The 12901-nt window shown below is 39.2% G+C and overlaps 1 protein-coding gene across 2 annotated transcripts in view; it reads right to left on the bottom strand.

The window, feature by feature from the left end:
- NUP88 (nucleoporin 88) overlaps positions 1-12901 on the bottom strand; it is a 59141-nt gene that overhangs the window by 27423 nt on the left and 18817 nt on the right. For both annotated transcript variants that reach the window (XR_010318440.1, XM_003416867.4), the window contains exons 5-7: positions 11660-11836; positions 9891-10077; positions 9248-9395 (exon numbers count right to left, since the gene is read on the bottom strand). Coding sequence is in view for 1 of the 2 variants with exons in the window: in XM_003416867.4 (XP_003416915.1) it covers positions 9248-9395; positions 9891-10077; positions 11660-11836 (512 nt within the window). In the remaining variant the exon portion in view is untranslated. The remainder of the gene's footprint in view (positions 1-9247; positions 9396-9890; positions 10078-11659; positions 11837-12901) is intronic.

Genomic DNA, 12901 nt, shown 5'->3' with positions numbered 1-12901 from the left:
TGAGAACGGGAACCAGACAAGGATGCCCTGTATCACCGCTCTTATTCAACATCGTGTTGGAAGTCTTAGCCAGGGCAATTAGGCTAGACAAAGAAATAAAAGGTATCCGGATTGGCAAGGAAGAAGTAAAGTTATCACTATTTGCAGATGACATGATTATATACACAGAAAACCCTAAGGAATCCTCCAGAAAACTACTGAAACTAATAGAAGAGTTTGGCAGAGTCTCAGGTTATAAAATAAACATACAAAAATCACTTGGATTCCTCTACATCAACAAAAAGAACACCGAAGAGGAAATAACCAAATCAATACCATTCACAGTAGCCCCCAAGAAGATAAAATACTTAGGAATAAATCTTACCAAGGATGTAAAAGACCTATACAAAGAAAACTATAAAACTCTGCTACAAGAAATTCAAAAGGACATACTTAAGTGGAAGAACATACCCTGCTCATGGATAGGAAGACTTAACACAGTAAAAATGTCTATTCTACCAAAAGCAATCTATACATATAACGCACTTCCAATCCAAATACCAATGTCATATTTTAAGGGGATAGAGAAACAAATCACTAATTTCATATGGAAGGGAAAGAACCCCCGAATAAGCAAAGCAATACTGAAAAAGAAGAAGAAAGTGGGAGGCCTCACTCTACCTGATTTCAGAACCTATTATACAGCTACAGTAGTCAAAACAGCCTGATACTGGTAGAACAACAGGCACATAGACCAATGCAACAGAATTGAGAACCCAGATATAAATCCATCCATGTATGAGCAGCTGATATTTGACAAAGGACCAGGGTCAGTCAATTGGGGAAAAGATAGTCTTTTTAACAAATGGCGCTGGCATAACTGGATATCCATTTGCAAAAGAATGAAACAGGACCCATACCTCACACCATGCACAAAAACTAACTCCAAGTGGATCAAAGACCTAAACATAAAGACTAAAACGATAAAGATCATGGAAGAAAAAATAGGGACAACCCTAGGAGCCCTAATACAGGGCATAAACAGAATACAAAACATCACCAAAAATGATGAAGAGAAACCCAATAACTTGGAGCTCCTAAAAATCAAACACCTATGCTCATCTAAAGACTTCACCAAAAGAGTAAAAAGACCACCTACAGACTGGGAAAGAATATTCAGCTATGACATCTCAGACCAGCGCCTGATCTCTAAAATCTACATGATTCTGTTAAAACTCAACCACAAAAAGACAAGCAACCCAATCAAGAAGTGGGCAAAGGATATGAACACACATTTCACTAAAAAAGATATTCAGGCAGCCAACAGATACATGAGAAAATGCTTCCGATCATTAGCCATTAGAGAAATGCAAATTAAAACTATGATGAGATTCCATCTCACACCAACTAGACTGGCATTAATCCAAAAAACACAAAATAATAAATGTTGGAGAGGCTGCAGAGAGATTGGAACTCTCATACACTGCTGGTGGGATTGTAAAATGGTACAACCACTTTGGAAATCCATCTGGCGTTATCTTAAACAGTTAGAAATAGAACTACCATACAACCCAGAAATCCCACTTCTCGGAATATACCCTAGAGATACAAGAGCCTTCACACAAACAGACATATGCACACCCATGTTTATTGCAGCTCTGTTTACAACAACAAAAAGCTGGAAGCAACCAAGGTGTCCATCAACGGATGAATAGGTAAATAAATTGTGGTATATTCACACAATGGAATACTACGCATCGATAAAGAACAGTGACGAATCTCTGAAACATTTCATAACATGGAGGAATCTGGAAGACATTATGCTGAGCGAAATGAGTCAGAGGCAAAAGGATAAATATTGTATAAGACCACTATTATAAGATCTTGAGAAATAGAAAATACGGAGAAGAACACATACTTTTGTGGTTACAAAGGGGTGAGGGAGGGAGGGAGGGAGAGGGTTTTTTATTGATCAATCAGTAGATAAGAACTGTTTTGGGTGAAGGGAAAGACAACACACAATACAAGGAAGGTCAGCCTAATTGGACTGGACTAAAAGCAAAGAGGTTTCCGGGATAAAATGAAAGCTTCAAAGGTCAGTGGAGCAAGTGCGGGGGTCTGGGGAACATGGTTTGAGGGGACTTCTAAGTCAATTGGCAAAATAATTCTATTATGAAATCATTCTGCATCCCACTTTGATTGTGGCGACTGGGATCCTAAATGCCAACAACCAGCCATCTAAGATACATCAATTGGTCTCAACCTACCTGGAGCAAAGGCAAAGGAAGAATACCAAGGCCACACGACAACTAAGAACCCAAGAGACAGAAAGGGCCACATGAACCAGAGACCTACATTATCCTGAGACCAGAAGAACTAGTTGGTGCCCGGCCACAATCGATGTCTGCCCTGCTAGGGAGCACAACAGACAACTCCTGAGGGAGCAGGAGGCCAATGGGCTACAGACCCCAAATTCTCATAAAAAGACCATACCTAATGATATGAATGCGACTAGAGGAATCCCAGAGACAATGCTCCCCAGAACTTCTGATGGCACAGGACAGGAACCATCCCCGAAGACAACTCATCAGGCATGAAAAGGACTGGTCAGCGGTGGAGAGAGAGATGCTGATGAAGAGTGAGCCAATTAAATTAGGTGGACACTGGAGAGTGTGTTGGCAACTCTTGACTGGAGGGGGGATGGGAAGATAGAGAGAGAGGGAAGATGGCAAAATTGGCACGAAACGAGAGACTGAAAGGGCTGACTCAATAGGGGGAGAGCAAGTGGGAGAAGGGAGTAAGATGTATGTAAACCTAAATGTGACAGACTGATTGGAATGGTAAATGTTCACTTGAAGCTTAATAAAAATTAATTAAAAAAAAAAAAAAAAGAAACGAGATGGGCCACATCACAACAGAACCAAATGAAATTAAAAGAATCGTATCAGATTATTAAAAAAAACTGCACTCTAACAAATTTGAAAACCTAGAAGAAATGGATGAATTCCTAGAAAAACACTACCTACCTAAACTAACACAATCAGAAGTAGAACAACTAAATAGACCCAAAACAAAAAAGAGATTGAAATGGTAATAAAAATACTCCCAACAAAAAAAAGCCCTGGCCCGGATGGCTTTACTGCAGAGTTCTACCAAACTTTCAGAGAAGACTTAACACCACTACTACTAAAGGTATTTCAAAGTATAGAAAATGACGGAATACTGCCTAACTCATTCTGTGAAGCCACCATATCCCTGATACCAAAACCAGGTAAAGACATCACAAAAAAAGAAAATTACAGACCTATATCTCTCATGAACATAGATGCAAAAATCCTCAACAAAATTCTAGCCAACAGAACTCAACAACATATCAAAAAAATAATTCACCCTGATCAAGTGGGATTTATACCAGGTATGCAAGGCTGGTTTAATATTAGAAAAACCACTAATGTAATCTACCATACAAATAAAACAAAAGACAAAAACCAGATGGTCTTATCAGTTGATGCAGAAAAGGCATTTGACAAAGTCCAACACCCATTTATGATAAAAACTCTCACCAAAATAGGAATTGAAGGAAAATTCCTCAACATAATAAAGGGCATCTATATAAAGCCAAAATCACTCTAAATGGAGAGAGCCTGAAAGTATTTCCCTCGAGAAAAGGAACCAGACAAGGATGCCGTTTATCACCGCTCGTATTCAACATTGTGCTAGAGGTCCTAGTCAGAGCAATTAGGCAAGACAAAGAAATAAAAGGCATCCGGATTGGCAAGGAGGAAGTAAAATTATCTCTATTTGCAGATGACATGATCTTATACACAGAAAACCCTAAGGAATCCTCCAGAAAACTACTGGAACTAATAGAAGAGTTTGGCAGAGTCTCAGGTTATAAGATAAACATACAAACATCACTTGGATTCCTCTATATCAACAAAAAGAACATCAAAGAGGAAATAACCAAATCAATACCATTCACAGTAGCCCCGAAGAAGACAAAATACTTAGGAATAAATCTTACCAAAGATGGAAAAGACCTATATAAAGAAAACTACAAAGTACTACTGCAAGAAACTAAAAAGGACCTACTTAAGTGGAAAAACATACCTTGCTCATGGATAGGAAAACTTAACATAGTAAAAATGTCTATTCTACCAAAAGCCATGTATACATACAATGCACTTCCGATCCAAATTCCAATGACATTTTTTAATGTGATGGAGAAACAAATCACCAACTTCATATGGAAGGGAAAGAAGCCCCAGATGAGTAAAGCATTACTGAAAAAGAAGAAGAAAGTGGGAGGCCTCACTCTACCTGATTTTAGAACATATTATACAGCCGCAGTAGTCAAAACAGCCTGGTACTGGTACAACAACAGGCACATAGACCAATGGAACAGAATTGAGAACCCAGATATAAATCCATCCACATATGAGCAGCTGATATTTGACAAAGGCCCAGTTTCAGTTAATTGGGGAAAAGAGAGTCTTTTTAACAAATGGTGCTGGCATAACTGGATATCCATTTGCAAAAAAATGAAACAGGACCCATACCTCACACCATGCACAAAAACTAACTCCAAGTGGATTAAAGACCTAAACATAAAGACTAAAACAATAAAGATCATGGAAGAAAAAATAGGGACAACGTTAGGAGCCCTAATACAAGGCATAAACAGAATGCAAAACATTACCAAAAATGACGAAGAGAAACCCGATAACTGGGAGCTCCTAAAAATCAAACATCTATGCTCATCTAAAGACATCACCAAAAGAATAAAAAGACCACCTACAGATTAGGAAAGAATTTTCAGCTATGACATGTCCAACCAGTGCCTGATCTCTAAAATCTACATGATTCTGTTAAAACTCAACCACAAAAAGACAAACAACCCAATCAAGAAGTGGGCAAAGGATAGGAACACGTACTTCACTAAAGAAGATATTTAGGCAGCTAACAGATACATAAGAAAATGCTCTCATTCATTAGCCATTAGAGAAATGCAAATTAAAACTATGATGAGATTCCATCTCACTCCAACAAGGCTGGCATTAATCCAAAAAACACAAAATAATAAATGTTGGAGAGGCTGCGGAGAGATTGGAACTCTTATACACTGCTGGTGGGAATGTAAAATGGTACAACCACTTTGGAAATCTATCTGGCGTTTTCTTAAAAAGTTAGAGATAGAACTACCATACATCCAGAAATCCCACTCCTCGGAATATACCCTAGAGAAATAAGAGCCTTCACACGAACAGATATATGCACACCCATGTTTATTGCAGCTCTCTTTACAATAGCAAAAAGTTGGAAGCAACCAAGGTGTCCATCAACGGATGAATGGGTAAATAAATTGTGGTATAGTCACACAATGGAATGCTATGCATCGATAAAGAACAGTGACGAATCTGTGAAACATTTCATAACATGGAGGAACCTGGAAGGCATTATGCTGAGCGAAATGAGTCAGAGGCAAAAGGACAAATATTGTATAAGACCACTATTATAAGATCTTGAGAAATAGTATAAACTGAGAAGAACACATACTTTTGTGGTTACAAGGGGGGGAGGGAGGGAGGGTGGGAGAAGGTTACTTACTGATTAGTTAGTAGATAAGAACTACTTTAGGTGAAGGGAAGTACAATACTCAATACATGGAAGGTCAGCTCAACTGGACTGGACCAAAAGCACAGAAGTTTCCGGGATAAACTGAATGCTTCGAAGGTCAGTGGAGCAAGGGCGGGGGTTCGGGGACTATGGCTCGAGGGGACTTCTAAGTCAATTGGCAAAATAATGCTACTGTGAAAACATTCTGCATCCCACTTTGAAATGTGGCGTCTGGGGTCTTAAAGGCTAACAAGCAGCCATCTAAGATGCATCAATTGGTCTCAACCCACCTGGATCAAAGGAGAATGAAGAACACCAAGGTCACACGATAACTATGAGCCCAAGAGACAGAAAGGGCCACATGAACCAGAGACTTACATTATCCTGAGACCAGAAAAACTAGATGGTGCCCAGCCACATCCGATGACTGCCCTTACAGGGAGCACAACAGAGAACCCCTGAGGGAGCTGGAGATCAGTGGGATGCAGACCCCAAATTCTCATAAAAAGACCATACTTAATGGTCTGACTGAGACTAGAGGAATCCCGGCGGTCATGGTCCCCAAACCTTCTGTTGGCCCAGGACAGGAACCATTCCCAAAGACAACTCATCAGACATGGAAGGGACTGGACAATGGGTAGGAGAGAGAAGCTGATGAAGAGTGAGCTACTTGTATCAGGTGGACACTTGAGACTGTGTTGGCATCTCCTGTCTGGAGGGGAGATAGAAGGGTAGAGAGGGTTAGAAACTGGCAAAATTGTCACGAAAGGAGAGGCTGGAAGGGCTGATTCATTAGGGGGAGAGTAAGTGGGAGTATGGAGTAAGGTGTATATAAGCTTATATGTGACAGACTGACTTGATTTGTAAACATTCACTTAAAGCTCAATAAAAAATATTTAAAAAAAAGTAAAATGGTGATTAAAAAATGTTATAGCTCTATAGCAAATATATGCTTCTACCAATCTACTTCCATGAAATTACTGAAGCAAGTGCATTCCTATAGCATAAAAAAAAAAACAAAAAAACCCGTTGCTGTTGAGTCAATTCCAGCTCAGTGACCCTATAGGACAGAGCAGAACTGCTCCATAGCATTTCCCAAGAGCAGCTAGTGGATTCAAACTGCTGAACTTATCGTTTGTAGCCGTGGCTTTTAACCACTGCACCACAGGGCTCCTATAGCATAAACAAAAAAAAAAAAAACCAAACCCGTTGCTGTCGAGTCGATTCCAACTCATTACAACCATATAAAACAGAGTAGAACTGCCCCATGGAGTTCCAAAGGAGCGCCTGGTGGATTTGAACTTTTTGGTTAGCAGCCATAGCTCTTATCCACTATGCCACCAAGGTGTCCTCCTATAGCACAGATCCAACGAAATGCCAGGTGGGACTTCAGCACAACTGCTCAGTGAACGGTACTGTCATAGTCTAATGGTCAAGTGTGAAATAACAAGCGAACTTCTACATGTCCTGATAACATGAATTACAGACAGTTTTAAAGTTTATTTTAAATTTTGGCTTTTTTTTTTCTTTTGATTAATTATATCTATACTAAGAAATGCGAAGAGTTGTTACATAATTTTAATAAATTGGTTTTGTAACAAAATTTCTACCTTCCTTTAAGGCCTGGTATTAGTAACTAAAGACTATCCTGAGATGAAAAGATGAGCTGTTGAATTCCTATTATTACTTGGGAATATTCATCTCTGTGACTCAGATTTCTTAATATTAAACTAAAAGACAGAAATAATATATACGCTAAAATTGATTTAAGATGGCAACTATAATCCATAACCCCTTTTTCAAATTTGTTTTTATGTATAGCTTCATTTTCTTAATGTTCACTTTATATTAAGTGTTATAAAAACTTTCTCATTTGCCCATACTTAAGATTTAATTTATGGCTCACACCATCTCATTAGGGCCGCCACTGTTTAAAATGGCTTTTAAAAATGTGTTTGTGATTCTGAGGTCAACAAAAAAATTTAATAGTGGAGTATAATAGAAATCTGCTATGAAAACAGACCAACATTAATTACTGAAATAGTAAATTTGCTACATATTCCCCAAAATGTTATTTGGTAGCCATTTAATTATGTTACTAAGAAATCTAGGTGTATATTAGTGACTGTGATTTGCCTTGTTAAGTACACATATGAACAAGTCAAAAATCTATTAGTTTCACATATGAAAATGTTAATTCACATTAAACCAAACCAGACTAAACCCACTACCGTCAAGTCGATTCTGACTCACAGTGACCCTACAGAACAGAGTCGAACTGCCCCACAGGGTTTCCAAGAAGCGCCTGGTGGATTCAAACTGCTGACCTTTTGGTTAGCAGCCTAGCTCTTTACCACTATACCATCAGGGCTTCTGATTAGAACCAAGAAAAAAATTCTTAAATTTAAGACTTCCCAAAGGTGTTTGGGAATTAATTCACATAATTAATTTATATAACTTAACCTCATTCAATTTCAGTGTCTTCGTCTCTAAAGCAAAGTTCTTTATAAACTTAATACTTAAGACTATATCTCTCCAGAGATTTTAATTAGACACCCCCACAGGTTCTCCTTGTGTAAGGAACACCGTCCCCTTAAATGTTTTGAGTATACTTTAGTACAGAGTTGAAGCCAACTGTTAACAAAGCTAGGCAAACTGGCTAATAAGAGCTGTAAACAGATTAGGTCAAGTTACTACAAGATTGAACTCCCTTCTCTTTGTACTGGACAGAGGAAAACGACGAAATATACACCCAATTATTCCAGAGTGAGTAAGGTTTTGTTCCTCATTCTTCACAAGGAAGAAGACAAGATCCTAGAGCAGAGTTTAAAAAAAGGGGGAGCAGGGGCAATTAGGACTACATGATTTAGTGTTGGAAGGGACCTTGGAAACCATCTCATATTAACTCTACTGTTTTCAGATGAGGAAACTGAACACCAGAGAGGTGGAGTAAACGCCCAATGCTACGGAGCCTATCAATGGTACAGCTGGGACTAAAATCTAGGACACTCCAGACTCCTAGTCATAAACTGAGCCTATCGCCCTGCCACTCTGTGTTTGCATAACACAGTCTTTGACTGCGTCAGAAGCCACTTGTCTAAGACCTTTCTAGATGAACAGATACACTGCCAGATGGCTCTTGTGCCAGTAAGGCAAGTTAAAAAAAAGGGAAAAAGATGATATTCAAATTGGGTCTGCACAGAACAAGATAATGTGTTATAAAAAGAAGAAAGATTTTAAAAAGATATCTTAAGATCAATATACCACAATTTTATTTTAAAAGCTATTTTTAAAGTTTACTTAAAGCTTACATACGTTTAAATATTTGAATCATGAAGTCTACTTTTGATAAGAACAGGAAAAATTCACAATTATAAACCTGGGTGGATCCTGGTTGAAGGCCACTATCTTAGAACTCCAGAAATTTTCTCAGACTACCTTGGACCTAAAGTAGAACGTAGTGACTAAAAGCTCAAAAGAATCCAATCAATTTTTTAAAGGGGCTAGAACGGCCGCAGAGTAAATAAATTATATGTGAGAGATACGGGTGTGTGTGTCTGCGTGCATAAACATATACATACATATATATATAAATCATAGTCCTAGTATAAATATAATGGGGAAAAAAAAAACAATTTAATAACTACCTTACCTCTGTGAAGTTTGATTGGACAAGAAAAGTCGGAATCAAAGGGTTCATCCTCTCCGGATGCGAGTTTCAGAGCAAGCTCCAACTCAACACATTCAAACACATACAGAGAAGGACTGAGGTCAGCCTTGGAATCCCAGGACTTTTCTGACTATTAAAAAAAAAAATTTTTTTTTAATTTTGGTCTTCCATGTTCATTTGAAAATGTACACAATTAAAAACAGAAGTAAAAAGCTGGGTCAAAGAGTGCTTTCAAATTCTTCCTAATTCCACCCCCTATACTAACAGTGCTTTGTTACTTTTTTTAAAGAGAATAAAAAAGATCTCTTTTCTTTCAGGAAGATACAAATGAACAAGTTTAGAGAAAAGCCAGTTCAAAGTTCAAAGTTTCTTCATATCTGTTCTCCTTTAAAGACTGCAATAGAATTAAGAAAGAAATAACTAGGCTGGTGCGCCAAGGAACCTGGGCAAGCTTCCAGCCTCTTTCCATTTAGATTTTTATGTGTGCTTCAATAATTTTTAAGCACTTATATTTCCCAAATATCAGAAGTGCCAGATATGCTAACATTCCTCATACGTTAAGCACCCACACTGGCCAGGAACCATGCCAGGTGCTGAAGATGCACCCACGTTAGCCTGCACTTACCGTTTGGTCATCTTCTTCTTCCCCTTCTAACACGACACAGTGATACAGCACTCCCGATTCAGTAGCGATCACTAAGATGTTGGGGACACAGGGTAAGCAGAGTACAGCACAAGCATCATAACCATAGTTATCTTCAGCCGCAGGATGCATGGGCAAAGGACCTAACAGCTTTCCAACGGTCCCAGGGCTAAAGAAAGAGTGAAAACATATTTGGAAAATGTTGACGGAAGATAACCATACTCATCACTTACTATCCTTCTTTGATTTTGACTTCTTCTAGATAACCCACTGCCGTCAGGTCGATTCCGACTCATAGCGACCCTACAGGACAGTACAGAACTTCCCCACAGGGTTTCCAAGGAGTGGCTGGTGAATTCGAAGTGCCAACCTTTTTATTGGCAGCCTTAAAAATGCACATTCTCAATGCTCAACCTTTTCTCTTCCCCGTTCACACTCTACCACTTCAGTGGTTCTCAATCAGAGATGATTTTGCTTCCACAGGGGACGTTCAGCAATGTCTCAAGACATTTTTGGCTGTCACAACTGAGGGGAAAGGTGGTTACTTTGTTATTTCTGCTAATGGATCGCTCCCTTATCCAAATAACCTGCCTTATTGATCCTGCCTTTGTAGCACCTACTGTGTTCATTTCTCTCTCTACATGACTACCACTCTAGTGCAAACTCTTGCGGATGCTAAGCTCAATCTTTCAACAACTTCTTTAAAACTCTCCCTCCCCCAGTCCCTTCCCCAAGCAGCTGTTTTATACTTTTCCTGCTTAGAAACCATCCCTGGCTTTACTCACTACAGAACCCCAGACCCCTTAACTAGTCATTTAACCCCACGTGAGCCCTGGTGACACAGTGATTAAAGCGCTCATCTGCTAATCGAAAGGTTGGCGGTTCGAACCTACCAACTACTCTGTGGAAGAAAGATGTGGCAACCTGCTTCCGCACGGATGACAGCCTCGGAACACCTGTGGGACAGTTCTGCTCTGTCCTATAGGGTCGCTGAGTCAAATCAACATGACACAACAGGTTTGGTTTTTTGGTTTTACGTTTTCCCCGGACAGACACTTCTAGCTTTGTTACTTAACACATCTACATGAATCCTCTGCTCTGGCCCAAACTGCCTAATCACTGAACCTTAAATGACTCTTGTACTTGCTTGTTTTCATACTCCACTTCATGCTGCCCTCGTGGCTGAAGCAGCTTACCCTTTCTTGAATTTCATTTAATCCTGTGTTAGGCCTTCAAGTCTTACATGACATCAGTTCTTCTCTATGAAAATCTCAACTTCTCCAACCAGAATGATCTCACTTTCCTCTGGGTTCTTACTGTCTGTGGACTATGGCTAATTATCTTTTCATACGTATGTATGTCTTTTCCCCACAGCTGGGACATAACATACCAAATTACCATGTTCGGAATCGACTTGATGGCACTGGGTTTCTGGGTAATCATCCCCGCAGTGCCTTGTACATAGAAGATACAAAACATTAATACTTTTTTAGCTGACTAGACTTTGTGAACAACAACCCAGTCCTATGATATGTGATTACCCAGGAATGCTATAGAATTTACGAAATAATATGAAGAAATAAAAGTTAAATGATCTGTACCAATTATTTCTCCAAAATATGCAAGGCAAGCATCAAAAGGCTGGAATACTTCCACAAACTGAAAAATATGAATCCTAAGTCAAAACATCGCAATCTATACTGGAGCACAAGCTAGGTTTTCCTTTCAGGTGGGGTATCACTTCATCTTACCTGTGTAACAGACTAACGTATGTAAGGAAAGTCTCCCCGTTCTCATATAAGATATACAGTGGGTATGCCACTACTTCATCTTTGCCTTTTTGTCCAAATATATTCTTCGAAACTGCTGCCAAAGGCCCAAAGTCAAATGCAACTGCTGTCTCTCCTAAAGATGCGGTATACGCCCTTCTGGAAAGAGATCCGAAAATCAACTTGTTGGAAAAAACCAAAATGTCCAATAATAGGAGAAAGGTACAGAAATTGTATTTAATGGAGTGAAAAAACAAAATAAATTTATTATGAAGAATGCTAAACAACATTGGAAAATGTTCATAAAATTAAGTGGGCTATAAAATTATATACTGCTAATTCAATTTTAAATAATTTAAATAGAGATATCCCCCCCCCCCAAATACACATACAGACATACATAAACAGAAAAAAGAAACTGGAAGAAAACACGTGAAAACATCAATAGCTATTTCTGAGCAGCGGGATTCATTCACGCTACAAATATTTACTAAGCACCTGCTCTGTGCCAGGCACTGTTCTAAGTGCTAGAACATATCAGTGAATTAAACAAAGGACCTGTCCTCTAGTGAGAAAGAAGTATAATAAGCAGACAATAAAGAAAAACACAACCTAATGTCAGAACATGGTATTATGAAAAATAATAAAGTAGGATAAGAGGGCAGAGATGTAGGGGCTGCTTTGGGTTGGGTGCTCAGGAAGGATTCTGAGAAGGTGATATTTGAGCAAAGATCTAAAGCAAGTAAGGGAGCCGGTCTTGTGGTTATCTGGGGACGGAGCAATCGAGGCAGAGGGAAGAGCAAATGGAAAGGCTCTAAGACGTGAAGGTGCTTGATGTGTCTGAGGAATGCAAGCAGCCAAGGCGGCTGGAGCTCAGAGAGCCTGGGGACAGTGGGAGGAATGACGCTGAAGAGGCCGTCAGGTGCCAGATCTGTCGGCCCCTGTGGCCACGGCAAAGGCTGGGAGCCAATGGGGCATGGAGAGTGGGGAAGTAGAACGATCTGATGTATTCTTAAAGTATCACACTGGCTGCTATATTAAGAACAGACTATAAGAGATAAGAGATTACAAAAGATGTCCATTTTCTTCTTAATACTTTTTCTATCTTTTCTCTAATTTTCTACAATAAATACACATTACCTTTATAATAAGGAACTCACCCATACCTACCCATTGCTGTCAAGTTGATTCCGACTCATAGTGACCCTATGAGACAGAGCAGAA

Source organism: Loxodonta africana, chromosome 18, assembly GCF_030014295.1.
Source record: "Loxodonta africana isolate mLoxAfr1 chromosome 18, mLoxAfr1.hap2, whole genome shotgun sequence".
NCBI classification, from domain to species: domain Eukaryota; kingdom Metazoa; phylum Chordata; class Mammalia; order Proboscidea; family Elephantidae; genus Loxodonta; species Loxodonta africana.
This window is presented reverse-complemented; position numbering and strand designations above follow the sequence as displayed.